The following is a 17,781-nucleotide window of genomic DNA, read 5'->3' on the forward strand; positions in this document are numbered from 1 at the left end:
AGATAAGACATGGAGTATTAATGATCTTATTATGGAGGAAGATAAGATTAAAATTGAAAAGATCAACAATGTTTTTCTTGTTACCAAAACTCATCATAAAAAAAGTGAATAAAAACTTAATCCTATTGCTTGTAAACAACTTGAGGATAAAAAGACAAAACATAGTCAATGTGAGGGGTTCTAAAGTTGTCATCAAGAAGGACATTAAATGCTTTTTTTGGAAGAAAAATGGACATAAAAAACAAGATTATTTCAAATAAGGCTTGGCTGGAGGAGCCTGAACGTGAAGATAACTCCTTGACTCTTGTTGTATATGAATCCAATTTAATTGAGGCCCATCCAATTCTTGGCGACTAAACAATGGAGTAATTAATCATGTTGCTTTTACCTTACTGGGCCATCAGTAAGCAAAAGTCAAATAAAGATGAGTCCAAAGTCACAATTTACAATAATACAGAGATAGAAGTTGAATTTGTAAGCTTAAATTTAAGTATGAGATGTACACTTTTATTGAAAAACACTTTCTATGTATTGTTATTTAGTCAAAATTTAGTTTTAGTTTCTATACTTAAAGAGAAAATTGTAAAGAAAATATTGTTAGATTTTCTCAAATTATAAAGCGTGAATTTATATAGTTTAATATATTTTTCCTATTTATATAAAACAAATTAAGTATATTTAATCTTTATAAAGTGATAATATTACAATCCATAATATCATCTAATAAAGTAAGTTAAGCTTCAATATCAAATGTGAACTTAAAAAGAGTTCAAAAAAGATTATATCTTCTCTCTGTTTACAATAACATTAAAATCTCATCCTTTTGAGTTAATTATAAATTGTTTATACATAAACTATATAAAAAATCTCACAGGACATGAGCTAGAAGATGACCAAAATTAAGTTATTGAGCATAGATGATTAATATAAATATTTTGTCAATGGATAATGATTAATTTAAGTTTTAGTTTTATAACAGCAATGTTTAATGCTATGACAATGGAAACCATGAATAGTATAGTCAATAGTGCCCTGCCCAAAGTCCATTTTCTGTACTGAAGCGAAGACAAAACTAGTATAATTTACATTCAAAACTCTCACAAATTATAATATCGTAATTTACAAAACCAGTTCAAATCCAAGTGGCAACCATCTCATCTGAAACTCTTTCTTTAATTCCTACTAAAGGCCCCCAATATTACAAAAAGGGGTGTTTCTTTCTGCATGGGCGGGATTATTTATCCCAGCCAAATCCCTCACAATCCGTGCGTAACCTCTTTCTGGATGGATTTATGGGATAGGGTGATTCCATCATGCCTGCAAAGGGCAAGCTACAGCCACCATTTGCAGCAGTTGGATTTTGCTCTTCATTGGTGCTTGATTGGTTGTCTGAAACATCGGGTATATTTAGATAATTTCCAATCGTATCTGCAGGTGAAATCCAATCATCAAACCCTTGCCCAATACTGGTTCCTTGGACCTGAATCACAAAACAAGGTTAAGCAGTATTAGTTTTCGACATGTTTATCAATATTGTCTCCTCATCTACGAACAGTTTAAAGAATTTCTTAGAGAGCAATTTACCTCTGGAAGCGGATCTAATTCTGCAAACAGGTCATCCGTTGATGCTCCACCCAAATTTGATAAGTGCTAAATCATGGAGAGGAACAATCATCGACTCTAGATAAATGCTTTTAATTGCCACATTGTATAACTAATTAGTTAAAAATTCTCATAAGCCATATCTTACCATTTGAACTGTTTGTGCGGCAATAGGATTTTGGATAGTAGAGGGCATGGTAGATCCATCATTCTCGACAACGAATTTATGTTGATAGCTTATTCCATCAGTAGGAACTAAATTCCCAAAATTGTTGTCCTGTTCATTGGTGCTAGATTGATCTTGAGGTACCTCTTGTTGGATTGGTGCCTCATCACTAGGTTTTAGTTGGTCCTGTATCATACAAAAGTAAATATGAGTTTAGTTTGAATTGTTTTGTCAGAAATAATCAACATGAACAAACAATTACTTGGACACTTTGCCATAAGAAACTTACATTTGGAATTGCATTCTCTGCAACGTGGTTTCCAAAATTGAAAGCCAAATTGGAGCCTTCGTTCTTAGGAACATCACCTACAAGATATGAATCCCACAACTCTGTAGATTGATATTCTAGCCCGTCATGGTCATTAAATGATTCCAGCCGTGCTAATATCTCATTAGGGTCTGATTGGTCCTGTATCATATGTAGACAAATGAGGAGAGCTTTAGGTTCATATGTTCATCATCATGACTTTGGAAAATACAGCAGTAATATAAAGGGAAACTACCGTAAGGCATCTGGCGGCCTCTGCCGGGATTGCATTATGTGCAATATAATTTCCCAAGTTAGGAGGCAAATAGTGACTCGATTGACCTTCTTCTATGCATGGAACCTCAGCCTTCGCATACTTCTTCTTCAATTTACAGAGAATGAAAGTTGTCTACGCAAATGAAAGAACATAGCAATCTAAGTACCTTCAATGCAAGTAGAAAAAAAACAAGAAGAGAGAACTATCAAAAGTAGTAGGTATTATGCTATCAAACTTCAAAAAACATTTAGAAACATTTCCCTTAAATCACATTTCATAACCATTTTGAAGAGCTGTTGAATTTATATCTGAAAATTATAGAAATGAAGTTTGCAGTTCACTAAACCAGAAAAACAAAATGAGTTATGCAATCAATTCCATCAAATATATTGAGAATACAGTTGTAGCACGTAGTGATTAAGCAGCATGTATAGAAAGAACATACTTGGTTAGGAAGAGTAGCAGTGAGCTCGTATTCATGCATGATCCAACCGGTCTTGTTTTTGTAGTTGTCACTAACACGCCCTTTATAGAAAACCAAAGTCCTTTTCTTGCCAATCTCGGTCTCGAGGTCCCTAGCCATTACCTTACGAGGGTTGCCTGTCGGTTTCCAGTATCCTTCGTTGGTTGTCCTCTTGATCCTTGTACTATTACGGTACTTGTAATTCGGCCGATAAAAGAAATACCAAACCTGATCACCTGAGTGTATATTCGAATGTCCTACAAACCAAACGCACAGACACAAAAAACATTACGAAATTGTGCAAAATTAAGGGTGTCTGAAGCTACTAAGACAACACGATCTAACACAAATAATGTATTACCAGGTAATTCCCAAGGCTCTAATCCGCATATGTCTTCCACTTCAGCAATAGCTTGGACCAGAGCATCACGGCCGAGATTTTTGTTCTTTAGATAGTAATGGAGGAGCTCGAAATCCGTTGGGTGGAATCTGTACCCCGTAATGCTGAGTATTTTCTTCCACAAGTAGTAACCAACCGCAACCCAGAAGAGGTAATAGCAATAGTAATTGCTAAATCTTTCTTCATTGGTAATTGGCTGAATTATTTGGTATTCCTTTCTGTTCCTCATTTTCACCCAATTTTTAGAAGAAACAAGAGAGAAAAGGAGGACGATGAAACAAGAGAAACAAATTGAGAGTGAGCTTTGGAAAACTTAGTTGTATATGCAGGAAGAGGAAGTGAACTATGGACTGGCTTTTATGTACTAGCAGTCTAGCAGGGTAGTAGAAGTCAGAGCTCCCTCCGAAACTACGTTACTTGTGGCAAAAGATTCAAGTGGATGGACCCCACGAAACCGCGTTTTGCATTTTTCCAATTTCAGGACAGAGGGCGAAGGAGCTTGGAGTGATGCTATAGGCTTAGATCATTCCTCCAACGTGGCAAGCCTTTTGTGCATCCATGGAAAGAATAAAAGAGTCAGCAACACTGTACTGTACAAAATGGTGAGGAAGGATCGAGATTGTTTTGAATAAAGTTTGCATTTTAGATGTTCTTTTTCTAATGTTTCTCTACTCAAATATAATGTTTGTGAAGTTGTTGCTCACCATGGCCAATTGCAAGAGCCGACCCCAAATACCCCATCTTTCTGTTCTGATCTCTCTTTTTCACCATTACCATCCAATCACCTTCTCTGAAGTTGCTTGGTTCGTCCTTTATGTTGCCCTTTATTCCTATAGTACATAAGAAATTAGTCTTAGACATTCCAGAATGTTCCATGCCATGCTGTCTACGTTCTTCCATTGGCAGCGTGGCATGCCAGCACTTCAATATGTTTTGAGAGAAAGGGCTGTTGACAGAGTTTTAATCTCCTTTTTATAAAATATTTGAAATCTCATCCCCACCCATTCATTTGCTTAATATTTATTTAGTGTATTTATATACGCACACACTTTCGTTCTGTTGTATATAAACTGTAGAAGCAGGTGTTTATAAATATATTGTTGCCCAATGTGAAAGGGAAGGGCCATCAAACTGAACCAGCAAAAATCCGGTCTTTATTTTTAGTAAGCAGACGCAACCCATTCTTTCTCTCTTTTTTCTTATTTTTGGTACGGAAACCAACCCATTTGTAGTTGTAAATTACTAAGATGAATTTCTCTGACCCAGTTTCCTCTGCACCACCGTTCAATGAGATGATTGAAATTGAGAATTTTAAGTTATGATGGATTGACGGTTTCCATATGGTGGTGGCGCATTTGGCTATCGCGTAGGTCTCATAGCTTGTTATCCTGAGGTCGACATGAAATCAAATTTCAATGGAAGAATATTGAAACTCTAAAAAGTGAGCCTTCTCCTCTCATCCATAAAAGAAGAATAAGAAAAACTCGAAGAGGAACAGGAGGAAACTAAGCAATATACAAGGATACACTAAAGATGCCCCAATTAGAGCAGCATTTATAAACCGCTTAGACAACATAAAGATATGCCATACTGATATTCAGCAAATCTGCAGCTTCATTAGTATGGTGGGTCGAGTCGGTATCCACATCAGTCAACAGGAATAGGGATATGCCCTTGGTAGCAAGCTACTTAATTTCCATGTAGAAATAAGTACCAAAAGCAAAGTATGCCTAGGACTGCTTTAACATCATATACTGATGGGTAGAAGGGATTTATGGTTAAATAGAGGTTTATATACAAGAAAGTGAAGATGCTCTTTTGATCACTGTCAGTTGACCAAACCGCCAAGCATCTTCAAGCTCATTCTAGCATTGTTTTCTCCTGTCATTTACTGGTCTACTTTAGATTTGATAACAGCATTTTCCTTTGGGAGCATATCCATGGCAGTGACATGTTCTTCAATATCTATAACCTGCAAAAGCAATCAGTGCCTAGTTTTCAAGCAAAAATTTACAATCTGAAAACAAATCATAGCTTTCAAATGAAGAACTCATTTCCCAATAGAAAAAGGATAATCCTCATGTTTTTTGATGAATGCAGGTTGATTTTCTCACCTCGTCTTTCATAGGCAATTTTCCTTGAGAATTCCCACTACATAAAAATCCCCTTGACAGTAGGTTCCTCCACTATTAAATTGTGAGGTTCAAGTTGATTCTGGGGCCTGTACATTCTTGTAGCAACAGAGTATTTTGAAGAACAAATAAAGGCATATCTGCAGCACTGGCTTTTCCGAATTCATTGAGAATGTCTAACCTCCTTTCACTTGCATGCAGATAATGGCCCATAGCAAATAAAGTCACATTTGGTGCTTCAACCAATGACATTTCTAGAATATGTTTCAATCAGAATGAACTAATATGCTTGAAGTTCTAAGTGCCTGGCCGTATGTAACAAGTAGAAATCAACAGAAATAAATCATGTGCCCGAAACGACAAGGTCTAGAACCATGTAGCAGTGCACCACGGTTACAGGGCCAAGAATGCAGCAAAGTATGAGCAGCAAAGCACATTTCAATTTCACAAGCTTTAATTTTAAAAAAAAAGCTTCTTGATATTTGTGCTACGAATTAAAAAGTTGATCTTCATTAGAATATTCAAAGGATTATTATAACAATTTTTAGAATTCTCAGCTGAGAATGCTTATCCACACAGCATGTTTTTGGTAAGACGAAAGGGAAAGAAATTCACCCTCCTTTCCATATCCCTCCTACCAAAACAGGCGTACGATCATTACAATGCTCTCAAGTTACAATAATATTATTCTACAAAATCCACTTTGTAGTTCACTCGCTATTTGAGGCAACCCTTAGTTGGGCAAGACAAAACAAGTTTTATTCCATGAAATGATATCACTGAGCAACAAACAATGTTATGTCATGCATAGCCTGCTCCCGTTTTATGATGCTCCTCTAATGAGACATATCTATGGAATCAAACTTGAGTCTATGAGCTGCATCAAGGGCCTACCTTTACCCATGCTTGAGACACTTTAATTTCTATGACACCGTTGAATCCACCATCATCAGTGCATGGTCATTTCTTGGACAACTCTACAAAGTTATTTATGCCAACAAGCAAGTCAGAGCTCTCACTTCCAACAGCAAGTTGATTGCTTCTTTCATCAGACTAAGCATCATCCTCATTGTCGATGAAAATATTTTTCCAAAACTCATCATCTTGTTCATTGGTGCTAGATTGATTTTGAACTTCATGAAAGTTATCATTAAAACTACAAAAATTTGTGGAATTATCATAAGAAGGCACATACTCTTCGCATATCTGTGACTGTCGTGTAGGAGAAACACGATAGAACTCATCATCTTGTTCATTGGTGCTAGATTGATTTTGAACCTTACGAAAGTTACCATTAGAACCACAAAAATTTGTAAAATCATTATAAAAAGGCACATGCTCCTCGTGTATCTGTGATTGTTGTGTAGAAGAAACAAGATAAAACTCATCATCCTGTTCATTGGTGTTAGATTGATTTTGAACCTCATCAAAATCTCCGTACATTTGTAATTTCTGGGCAGAAGCAACCTCATCTTCAACCTTATTAGAGTCATTTGTGTCTTCCAATTGTGCAAGTAACTCATCAATATTGATTTCCCTGGAATTCTGATTCATAAAAAATATTACGTAAGGAAAACTTTTATCATTTTCACAGAGGGCATCGTGTGCATTTGAAAGTTCCATAGAGGGCATCTTACGTCAAAAATTTTGTCATCTGCAACATTACTTGGCTGACCTTCTTCGCCACTTGGAATGCCAGCCTTTTCATCCTCTTTTCTCTTCAGTTTACAGAGAAAATAACCCTTCTGTATGGAAAGAGGGAGAAAACAGTTTAGTATTAAAATCTAAACTAGCTCAAATAATTCAAAGGACTTGAAAGCAGTAATCAACTTTCCTCATTAAGTTCAAACTTAAGTATGCAATTAATAATAAAAGAAATAGAGCAACAAATTGGGTTGTGCTACGAACTTTAAGAAAATGAAATAAAAGTCGTAGAGGAGAACAAAGATCCAATTTTGGAACACGCAATAGTTATACAAAACTGGATTCTCCAGATTTACATTACCAATGCAAAGTTCAAAAGACAGTTTGTTACTTTCTGAAACAAATTCAAAATACAGAATCAAAAGAAATCAAGAAGAAAAACAGAATTCAGTATTCACATAAATTTGACCTTGATATCACCTACTAATGAATGAGTATAAGCAAAGCTAAACCTAAATCGGTGAACTGCTAATACATAAACATCTCTACAACCCAAAGAAATTGAAACAACTGTAACTATATACTAACATAATTCAGAGTTAGCATAGAAGAAGATACTTGGTTAGGAAGAGTATCAGGCAGGCTGTACTCGTGTATGACCCAAGGGGTCCATTTTCCCTTAGAAACGCGACCCTCGTAGAAAACCAAAGTCTTCTTAGTGCCAATTCCTACGTTGGCTTTTATTTGCCGATGCCTTCCCGTTAACTTCCAGAATCCAAGCTTGGTTGTCCTCTTGACCCGTTTATTGTAGTGTCTTCGACAAAAAAGATACCACACCTGATCATTAGATCTTCTTACTGAAAACCCTATAAAACAAAATCCCAAAAATCAAAGGTATAGAAGAGAAATTGCGTAACTTGTAATTTTTCATCTGAAAAAAAAAATTTGAGCTTCATACTAACCGGGTAATCTTTCAGGTTCATAGTCGCAAAGGTCGCCAGTGATTTCACCAATAGCTTGAACAGCAGAATCACGATCGAGGGCCTTATTCCATAGATAATGATCTATGAGTTCTTTATCAGATGGGTGAAATCTGTATCCCACTATGTCGTTGCAGCTACACCTGCTCATCTCGTCAGACATCGACGAGATAACTAAAGCGCAACTCAACAAGAAGACGATGGAAGAAAGAAACCAAAACCAAACACTACTTCCCGCTACGAAAAGGAGATGCTTTTCCTCCGCCAGAAGAAGGGAGAAGGGGGTTGCACCCCTGAAATCAAGTTGGAGGAGAAAAAGATACTTTTAAAGAGCGAAAAAGAAAACTGCTTCCTCCAGAAGTGGGGAAAGAGAGTCAATACGTGGGGTCCAAAAACAGTGTTTATGTAACCTTTTCACCTTATATTCCCGTCCAGGGTTGTCAAGTTGAGTTTAGATGGGTAAAAACCCAAGAGATTGTTCTGGATGAAAACAATTAGGGTACTGTTCTTTCACTGTTGTGAACTTGGCCCCTAAGTTTTGGCCAACATCATCTTCACCGTTCTTTTGCCATTGCCATCGTCCATTCAGCTTTTGACAATTTTCATTTGTTGGGTTGTTGTGTTGCCCGCTCGATGTGGATGGATGACCCTCTACGTGTCAAGTCACACCCAAAAGATAACTATTCCAATACTAAATCAAACCTCTTTCGACGAAGAAATGCCACAAGACTGGATCATCCCACTTGCATATGCAAAAGAATTACTGAAAGGCATCTAACTAAGGGTTTCTTTTTGGGAAATAAAAGAGTGAAAAGCAAACTTAAATGGTGGCATGCGTTTTCTCCTTTTTTGGGTTAAAGGGTGGTATGCTTTAAGCTTTGTCACACCACAGATGTTGATAAACATGAATTCAGTATGCAGACATAAACCAGTTTCCACCATTAGCTGTTATCATATTCCTTTTCAGCTTTCAAGTTTGAACTTTTTTAGCTTCTGGCGCAAACATCATTCGTTTTTAACTCATCCGAAGCTGCAATTACGAAAATGATTTGCTCCTCCTGATCACACAACTTATTTCTTTTTATTAAAATTAAAACAACAAGATTCTGAAAATATTTAGATTTTCAGGGTCATAATTCCAATTTTTATCACTAAAGAGACACAAGCCAAACGGTCTAGAGTCTAAGACCAGGCATGACCCTGCGGCTCTCCCATGTCTCCTCACAAAAAGGAATGCCTGAAGCACACGCAACTTTACCTAATGAAGAAACAGAACTTCCCAAACTACAAATATGAACAAAATAACGCCCAAAAGTACATTTCCAACATATACTAATGGTGGATTTGTTTTGCAGCTTAGCTGAGACATCTCCACGGAATTGAAAGAATTTTTTCTACTGCTGCCAGCTGACCCCTTAGATCTTGAGTTCAAATCTGATCGTGTATTCTTATCCCGATCCATTTTAGGGTCTTTGTTAGACTGCACAATGGATTTCTTGTTACGGGCAAGCTCAACAACAGGACCACGTACACCACTTTCTCTTGCCTGCAAAAGGAAATCATGCGGAGCAAAAAGCAGTCTTTAGTGTACAAAAGAAAGTATTGTTGTTTCAATACACATTTAAAGCGGTCAAATTTCCTTCGCTGCAGTGTTTAATTACCGTACCTTGTCTCTGGATACTGCTTTCCCTAAAGATTTACCCTGCAATTTTACCCTTCGAGGATGCTCCTGCACCACTGACTTGCAGGTTCTTGGCTCATACTGAGATTTGCAGGTTCTTGTAACAGACTTTTCCTCCAGAACCGATTCAAGACAATTGATCTCGTGGGCTGTAACGGTTGCCGAGTCAACACTGGAATCCATTATCAGGACCTCATCGTGATGGAAACCAGTTTCCATTCGCTTCTGATAGAATCCTTCTGAATGGCCACAACCAGTCCCATCAGACATATGCTGAACAAATTGATCACGCTGTTACACAAGATACAGAGAGGATATATGTCAACTTTTCCAGCGTCCCGAACATGAAATTCTAAAAGGATGCAAGGAAATCTAAAATAATTACACTACCAGGACCCCAGCAAAGAAACATTCTACGACCTCTTCAAGACGTCAGACACAACTAAAGACTTTCAATTCCCTGAAGACCAGAAGGACACCATAGGAGAACATCATGGATGGAAACTAGAAACTACAATAATGTGTGACAGCATTGTCACACGTTATTCCAGCAATGTTCTCCACTGGTACTGACTGAGTTCTTACACACCGTTTGGAGAAATATTCTCCAACGGTAACTACTGGAGAATATTTCTTTACCCATGCATTTGCCTGTTCAAGGTCAGTGTTACTGCTACCCCCAGCAAAGTCTGGTGCTCCGTAATTAGGACGAAGGGGATACCCTGTCTCTTCATAGGAGCGGTCATCTTGGTCAGGAAACGTGGAAGTCATGAAATACAGTTCCTGCTCAATGGTGTCAAATTGAAATTGCCACTCAGTCTGCTCATCATAATCCATACTATTAGACTGTGGTTGATCTATCCAGCTCTGGTCATTGGATGGTAGATCTTCCAATGTGATACCTTCTTCTTCCATCCTGCTCTGGTCATAGAGATCATAATCAAAGATACCCTCATCTTCGAACTGTGTCTGCAAAGCTATTTCATAATCTATACTATTAGACTGTGGTTGAGGAGCCACCTGAGTAAGAATCATTGATAAGTAAGCATTAATTTCTATATATGCTACTCATACAAGTATGAAAGAAACATTAATTAGTAAAAAGCTGCTTGTAAATCATGTTCCTTCCCACCTCCATATGTGCAACTCCAACTGAATTACTTTGGGAACTAGAAGCCGCCAAATGGCTACTTGGCTGACCATTAATTGAGGTTAAATTTTCAGTCCTCTCGGCAGCTTTGTTCCTTAAGAAACCGACCACATAACTTTTCTCCTATGGAAGTTGAAGGGAAAAAAAAGACCTCAAAGGTTAGAGTGTCTGCTATCAATTGTGAAACCGGCAAGAGTAAAACTTTCAACATAAAAATTGCAGAATGGAATTAATTGTATAGCGTACTATAAGTGCCAATTTAGCAAGTAACTGGATGCAAGCAACAATCTTCCGAACTAAGCTCTAAGCATAAAGATCAACTAATTCCCAAAACATAACTATTTCCGCGATCTTCTCTATCTTTAAGGGGAATTAAATTCATCTGAATCATATTAACAAGTAACTTGCAATTATATCACTCACCATGCACATGTAAACAGAGCAAAAGCTGAAAAAACTTGATGGGATTTTCCCCAACTATGAAGAGGACGTGTCTTGTGTGCACGTATATTACCGCGTTAGGAGGAACGAAGTCGGCAGTGGCACGGTACTCGTGCATGACCCAATCCGTTTTGACCCCACGAGGAGTGCGACCTTTAAAGAAAACCAAAGTCTTCTTGGTACCAATCAACCTACCTCCATCCCTGATCTCCCGATCCTGACCCGTAGATTTCCAATATCCAGCCTGCGTTGTCCTCTCGGTTTTTCGGTCGGAAATCTTGTTTAGTTTATAGAAGAAAAGCCACTCTTGATATCTCGACTGGACTATAGATAGAGCTGTCCTCGCAAGAAAAGAAAAACACCAACCCATTCTTCAATATATATATATATATATATATATATATATATATATGGAAATGGAATTATAGTTGAGAATAGGGATTAGGATAATTCACGAAATTCGTTTACCAGGTAATTCCCAGGGCTCTCGCTGGAGTAGGTCGACCTCTCTGATATGGCGGGTGCGATCATTGTCGCCAATCATCTTTTTCGAAAGGAAAAAACTGATGATCTCTTCATCTGGTGGAAGGAATCTGAATCCAACATCGAGGACGATGTTCATTTTCCCACAAACCACCTTATTATTTTTACTACTACTACTGCTACTACTCTACTAAACAAAAGATTAAAAAGAAAAAAGAGGAAAAAAAACAGAGAGAAAATTTGTTTGTTTTGCAAGAAGCAGAGGAAGAGATGAGTGTGTCAAGTGCCGATAAGATATGCAAGTGTTAAATACAAACAAGCATTGACTTACCCAGTTTTATGGTCTTCGGCTCAGATTAAGTGGCAAGCTACGTGGGCCCTGGTTGAGTTACGAGTTCGGACAGTGATTGCATTCTGTCGAAGTGTATATGTATGTGCTTGTCGTAAAGCCGTGTCCTCATCGAAGTCTTTGTTTGTACACTGGCCGTACGTTTTTTATAGGTAACCCGTGTCGATTCCGAGTTAATGTGTTAAGCGGTTCTAGAATCTTCCGTAATTTATTTTTCCATCTTTGTCTTGGGATCCAGAACCTTCTGGTCTCTAGTTTTCTGAACCAAATCCAGATTCTTCTATTGCAGGCAACCTATTGGTTAATTCATGGTCACCATAAGTCATATTTGCTACCAATTAATGCAAAGCCTACTTTTGTAGCAAAGCTCTTTTTCCCGACTCTGTGCTTTATCTGAGATAATGGAGCTAAATTGCAAAAGATTGATTTTATGAAATTATGATCATTAAATGTATCATGTTATTATGATTAGCTTTATATAAATTAATGTGTCTTAATTCTTATGTTAAAAGATGTACCGTATATGATAATGGAGAATCATCAACACAGCCAGGAATATTTTGGTCCAAATTTATTACTTTGATGTTGTGGAAATTGAAATCAGATTTAACCATTATTCCAGCAGTAAAAGTCATGCTTCCTCTTGTACATAAATAAAAGAACAATTTTTTTTTTAAAAAAATTACTACTTAATGTTCTCTCTGTTCTTAATCTATCAAACTATTACCCTAAAATCTATGTTTCCCACTCTTTCTGCTCTGATTACTAGTAATATTTCTTAATGAAAGGTAGCGGAAGGTTAAAAAAAGTTCATTTTCTTCATGTCCTGGAAATTTCAGGTCACAATTATGAGCTTTTCCTTCTAACTTTTGAGACCCCACCGTTTTGGCTTTTTCAATTCATTTTATCATTCCATTATTTCCTTCGCATATTGGCTGCTTCCTTTGAGGGTCCTATATCTCTATTTGGCTTTGTTTTCTTGTGTTCCCCATTTTGATCATCAACTTTATCCCCTTCCAGATTGTTCTAATGGAGTTTATTGAAGAAATCATGTACACGCATTGCCCCTACAAGCTAAAATTTGTATCACCCAACGGAATTCAATCACTCTAACGTTAGGTGATTAATTTGATATTTATATATGAAATTGGAAATGATCAAGCCCAATGGACTTGGATTGCGTTCTCTCATCACATGCCATAAGGTGTGGGCTTAAGCTTATTCAATGCGTCTCTAAGAGTTGGGCCTGAACTAACCTTAGCCCGTTCTAACCCAGTCCAGGTAGCCCTGCACGAACTATAGTTTTCATGAACAAATATGTCACAAGTGATAAGATTGTCATTGAGTTGATTGTTCTGCTTGACACTGGAAACTTGTAAATACAAATAAGGCCAGATAGTTTGCAAAACCTGCTTGCCTAACCAAAATATGCATTCACATTTTCTTCTTCTGCTGGTGCTTGTTCGCCATAAATGGCTTAACAGAAGTGAGGAACCAACTTTCCATGGCTATACAAAAATGTATTTCCAAAACTCTACAGAATTTTTTGAAATGTGTAAACAAAGTTGTGTTATTTTTGTGCTATCAACAAATGTTCTACAGGCTTTGCCGTGAACAGTGTAACCTCACTGGTGAGAACACTGCAGTGAGTCGGGCATGATCAGAAAGAGAGTAGTTTTCTGGCCATATCCCCTTCTCCACTTCACGGGGGAAGAGAACCGCATTCTTTACTGCCAAACCAATAGCTTCGTCCTCAATGCTATTATTGGAATCCTCCAAGGTGCAATCTTCATCCATATGTTCTGACCATGTAGAATTCCAAATTCTCTGCAGCAATGCCAACGAATTACTGACTGTTTGATTCTAAAAACAAGGAATTACAGACATGAAAGATTTGCAAAATGCTGAGTAATGATGATAATCCAATGCTGTAAGCATACAGAATGAAATTCTGAATTTATTTTAATCTTTTCAATTTTCGGGAGAGAAATTGCTTGGATACCATATTGATATAAAGCTAATTTTGTGACAAAGATCACATCAAATAATGTTGCCAAAACTTATTACAGTGAAAAGCATGTGTTCTATCCATATGCATTTTCTCATGGTAGATATTACCACTTGATCACCTAAAATTTTAGAAAGCGGTGAACCAAGGTGGCTTCTAGGAGAAAGAACAAGGCATCCTACTGCTGGTAAATGGACTGAACCTTATAAAAAAAAGGCATAAATTAGGGATGTAACACACCTTAAATTCCTCATAGTCTAGAACGCCGTTTCCATCAATGTCTGCTTGGAGCCAGAGATCTTTTATTTCCTGGAAACTTAGTCCGTGAGAAAGACCAGTTAAATTTACCTGTATAAGGTTCAAATAATGGTGAGAATTTTACCACTTCCATTATATAATGATATCAAGGAAGCGAATGAGATGTACCTGTCTAAGTGCTTTACAAAAAGCCGAATAAGTTATATAGTTGCCATTGTTGTCAGCCCTCAGAAAGGAAAAGGCATCATTTTCAGCCAATGAAGACTTTTGAAGTTGATACTGAAACCAAGAAAAAGGCAATTAAATTTTAGATGTGTAAGTATGATAAGTGGTTATAATCATTTGCAAAAGAAAAGGTAAACCACATGTTCCTCATCATGCACATAATCATAAGATACAAAAGCATAAGAATCAGAGAGATGAGTACTGAATTGAGATTCCAGAACCAGTCACTTGACATGTCCATTAACAAGTGAAGCATGGATCACAAATTTGACAAGAGTTTATCAGATTGAGACAAGCATAAGTAAACGTCTAATTGCATGTTCAGTAGAGAGGGAAAGTATAAATTTGGATACTAACTTTCTAAGATCAAAACAAGCTACAATATGAGCTAGAATGATGGAAAATTTGGAACAATAAATTAACAGCTTAGCATGAATAATGCTTAACTAACCTTTATTATGCCAAAAGCTGCTTCAGCCCAACTTATCTTCAATGGTTTTCGTGACTTATTAGGATTATAAAGCCATATGAAATCGACACCACAGATGTTTCCCCTATGATTTCGATGGCTAACCCACTGCGGGATGCAAGAGAGTAGAGTCACCATATTTAATCAGTAATCATTGCAGACTCCAACAATATGGTGGAATATGATACAGCAATGTTAAAATCTGAAATTATATATACTAACCTTGTGAGCATCTGCATCGCTGTCCGTATATTCATGAGCAATATCATAAGATGATACAAATCCCTGGGACCTAAGGAATTTGTAAACATGCCCACGCTTGCTTCCATTCCAGTCACTGCAAAATCAGTAACAACAACAAAATAAAACAAATGAGAACAAAGAAAATAAAACAAAATCGAATGCCCTTTGCTGAGGAGATCATCAAACAATAAAACCAAACACAACACTTACCCACAGAGTATGACAGGCATCTGGCTGAGTTTGTTTTCTCTCTGATATGTTTCCAGATATTGTAGTATTTGGTAAACCTATAAGAAATACCAAACTTAGAGGTAAGTATAGTCTGTGGACTGAGAAAAGCAGAACTGAAACAGAAACCAAAGTCGTATACAAACATAATTCAGAAGAAGACAGTATCTACCTGATGCAGTCTTACGATAGATAAACTGGAATCATGAGGAAATAACAGGTGAGTGTTCACAATAAGAATTTCTTGTTCAACACTGTCATTCCAATTTGGTGAGAAAGGAACAACTGATTGAACATGTAACAATTGAGCAACACGGTCTCCAAAGTCATTGAAGAGCAACTCTCTATGATTTAAAACCCTGAAGTACTCCTTGTGTATAGCAGTCAGCAAACCTACGGAAGCAAAATTAAAATAACTTCTCAAGCCTGTGGCTAATAAGTAATTAAAGAAAATAGAATCATAACAACAAAAACATCAAGACCTAAAGTAATTGAATTTAAATCTCGCAGGATGGTCTACACACATTATAAGGACTGTAAACAACCTAAAAGATATGACCATCCTCCTCCCTGTCACTGGCAGCTGAAAAGATAGAGCAAAAGGGAAGATAGTGAATTATTAAGGAACAAGTTCAGCCCCCAAAAGGTGAGAAAATGGTCATGCTTCTGTTTACCCTATTCTATAGGAGCCGAGCCATATGGTAGACTTGCATACAGAAAGTGAACGAGTTAGACATGAACCGCCAAACTGAAGAGCACCCAGCTGCAATCAAACTACATCTAATATTACAAAATTTTGTGTCAAACTCTCAAATTCTCTAATGATTTTGACTTGATTTAAGCTTAATTTAAATATACTTTGGAAAGCATATGAGAACATTACAGTCTACCCGTTTTTCAAACATCTTAAAAGTTGTCCCCATTATGAGAAGATATAAGTTAAAAAGTATGTACCATCTCCTCGGTTGTTCGTTCTTGCAAGCTTGAAGGTATCATAGCCAGCACCACCAAGCCTTTCTTCATACATATGCACCAATTCTTCATTTCCAACCCAAAATTCCTAATCATCATACCAAACATACACGTCGAAAAAGGCTTATGTCATCAGAGTTGAAAATTAAGGGCCTTAGCGGAAGGAAAGAGTCATTTTTAATTTTAGAATTCATATTATGCTAAAGTCAAAACTGATGAGAGAGAGAGACTGCACAAGGGCACATGAAACCCACCTGGAGACAGATAATGGAAGACCTCTCATATAGCAACCAATCTACAATCCTCTCATTTCTAGCTAGCCAAAATGCTTTAAAATCACTTTCTCGTACGCTCTGGTTCTGCTTCATCATCAGTCATCATCCAAAAGAATGAAATTAGCAAAATTTACAAATGGAAAGATATCAATAAAAGCAAAAAGAATTATTAATGGAAAAGGGAAAAGAAAAAAAGAAGAAGAAATCACCTGCTGATCCAATCGCTTGTATATAGGAGCCAGGATGTTGAAGGTGGTGCAAGAAACGCAAGGCTCCCCCATTGTTGAAGAAACATAACCAGTTTTAGTCCTCAAAATCGTTCCTTTAAAAGGAACAGACTCGTTGTCAATTGAATCCACATTAGCAATATCAGGGTCATTATGAAATTTCAACATCACCTTCAAAAGAAGAAAAAAAAAAGCAATAAAGTTAAAAACCAAAATCATTACAAGACAGCAAATTGGACGAGAAACAAAACCCAAAGCCCCAAACAAAGACAAAAGATTCCAAATTTCCCCATACCATTTCAGAATTCTTGCCACTTTGATTTTTGTTGAGGTGAGCAAGGAGAACGGTAGAAATGATACAGGGGATGGAGCAAAAGATGAAGTTTTTGAAAAGGGTGGTTTTAATAAAGTTTGATTCAGGCCTTGGCCTTGGGTTGTGGACAGAGTTTGATGGAGGGTGAACTATGCCTTGATTCATAAGGATGAGATTTTATTTATAGAGAAGTTGATGGAGAAAATGATTGATTGAATTTAGAGGTGGCTTTTTTGCTCTGCTTACTAAAAACAATGGGGTCCCATTGTTTAATTTTTTATAGTATTCTCTTAATAAACAGCTGGCCAGGCTGATGTCCCTCAGCATCATTTTGTGGGCTGTTTTAACTGTCTTTTTGTATCTTTACTGTAACAGAAACATTCCATTTTAATTCAGGTTGGTTAATTTACTGATTAAACTAGCTCCCTAATCTATTCTCACTTAAGTCGGACTCATCTGTCAATTTCTCACTGTGTGCAAAGCTGGAA

At 37.0% G+C, this 17,781-nt stretch overlaps 4 protein-coding genes across 9 annotated transcripts; all 4 read right to left on the reverse strand.

Moving 5' to 3' along the window:
- Positions 1-1,033: 1,033 nt before the first annotated feature.
- LOC110414105 (uncharacterized) lies at positions 1,034-3,749 on the reverse strand. The gene is made up of 7 exons (XM_021425168.1): positions 3,177-3,749; positions 2,798-3,072; positions 2,332-2,484; positions 2,058-2,237; positions 1,751-1,954; positions 1,585-1,650; positions 1,034-1,480 (listed from the first exon to the last, which is right to left on the reverse strand). The coding sequence occupies exons 1-7, from the start codon at positions 3,442-3,444 to the stop codon at positions 1,235-1,237; spliced, it is 1,392 nt and encodes a 463-aa protein (XP_021280843.1). The 5' UTR covers positions 3,445-3,749; the 3' UTR covers positions 1,034-1,234.
- Positions 3,750-4,738: 989 nt separating this feature from the next.
- Positions 4,739-8,904, reverse strand: LOC110413230 (NAC domain-containing protein 91-like). Of its 4 annotated transcripts, XR_016351067.1 has the most exons (6): positions 7,954-8,904; positions 7,580-7,857; positions 6,985-7,092; positions 6,242-6,892; positions 5,330-5,537; positions 4,739-5,187 (listed from the first exon to the last, which is right to left on the reverse strand). XR_016351067.1 is itself a non-coding variant. In XM_021424000.2 (4 exons), the coding sequence occupies exons 1-4, from the start codon at positions 8,132-8,134 to the stop codon at positions 6,401-6,403; spliced, it is 1,059 nt and encodes a 352-aa protein (XP_021279675.1). In that variant the 5' UTR covers positions 8,135-8,904; the 3' UTR covers positions 4,739-6,400. The 4 variants fall into 4 exon arrangements, 1 of the variants encoding a protein (XP_021279675.1); XR_016351068.1 differs by having other exon boundaries at positions 5,330-6,892; positions 7,610-7,857; XR_016351066.1 differs by having other exon boundaries at positions 5,330-6,892.
- A 126-nt stretch (positions 8,905-9,030) lies between these two features.
- Positions 9,031-12,176, reverse strand: LOC110413229 (uncharacterized). Of its 2 annotated transcripts, XM_021423997.2 has the most exons (7): positions 12,058-12,176; positions 11,712-11,836; positions 11,317-11,579; positions 10,785-10,925; positions 10,292-10,672; positions 9,638-9,943; positions 9,031-9,517 (listed from the first exon to the last, which is right to left on the reverse strand). In XM_021423997.2, the coding sequence occupies exons 2-7, from the start codon at positions 11,785-11,787 to the stop codon at positions 9,230-9,232; spliced, it is 1,455 nt and encodes a 484-aa protein (XP_021279672.1). In that variant the 5' UTR covers positions 11,788-11,836; positions 12,058-12,176; the 3' UTR covers positions 9,031-9,229. The 2 variants fall into 2 exon arrangements, with proteins under 2 accessions (XP_021279672.1, XP_021279671.1); XM_021423996.2 differs by lacking the exon at positions 12,058-12,176 and having other exon boundaries at positions 11,712-12,033.
- Positions 12,177-13,393: 1,217 nt separating this feature from the next.
- LOC110413478 (putative calcium-binding protein At1g02270) lies at positions 13,394-17,498 on the reverse strand. 2 transcript variants are annotated; one of them, XM_021424303.2, is made up of 11 exons: positions 17,276-17,498; positions 16,963-17,151; positions 16,733-16,840; positions 16,461-16,566; positions 15,679-15,899; positions 15,489-15,565; positions 15,258-15,372; positions 15,018-15,143; positions 14,510-14,620; positions 14,324-14,431; positions 13,394-13,902 (listed from the first exon to the last, which is right to left on the reverse strand). In XM_021424303.2, the coding sequence occupies exons 1-11, from the start codon at positions 17,456-17,458 to the stop codon at positions 13,672-13,674; spliced, it is 1,575 nt and encodes a 524-aa protein (XP_021279978.1). In that variant the 5' UTR covers positions 17,459-17,498; the 3' UTR covers positions 13,394-13,671. The 2 variants fall into 2 exon arrangements, with proteins under 2 accessions (XP_021279978.1, XP_021279979.1); XM_021424304.2 differs by having other exon boundaries at positions 16,733-16,837; positions 17,276-17,496.
- Positions 17,499-17,781: the final 283 nt, after the last annotated feature.

Source organism: Theobroma umbraticum, unplaced genomic scaffold, assembly GCF_002168275.2.
Source record: "Theobroma umbraticum cultivar Fairchild unplaced genomic scaffold, ASM216827v3 scaffold_4.1, whole genome shotgun sequence".
Lineage (NCBI taxonomy): Eukaryota > Viridiplantae > Streptophyta > Magnoliopsida > Malvales > Malvaceae > Theobroma > Theobroma umbraticum.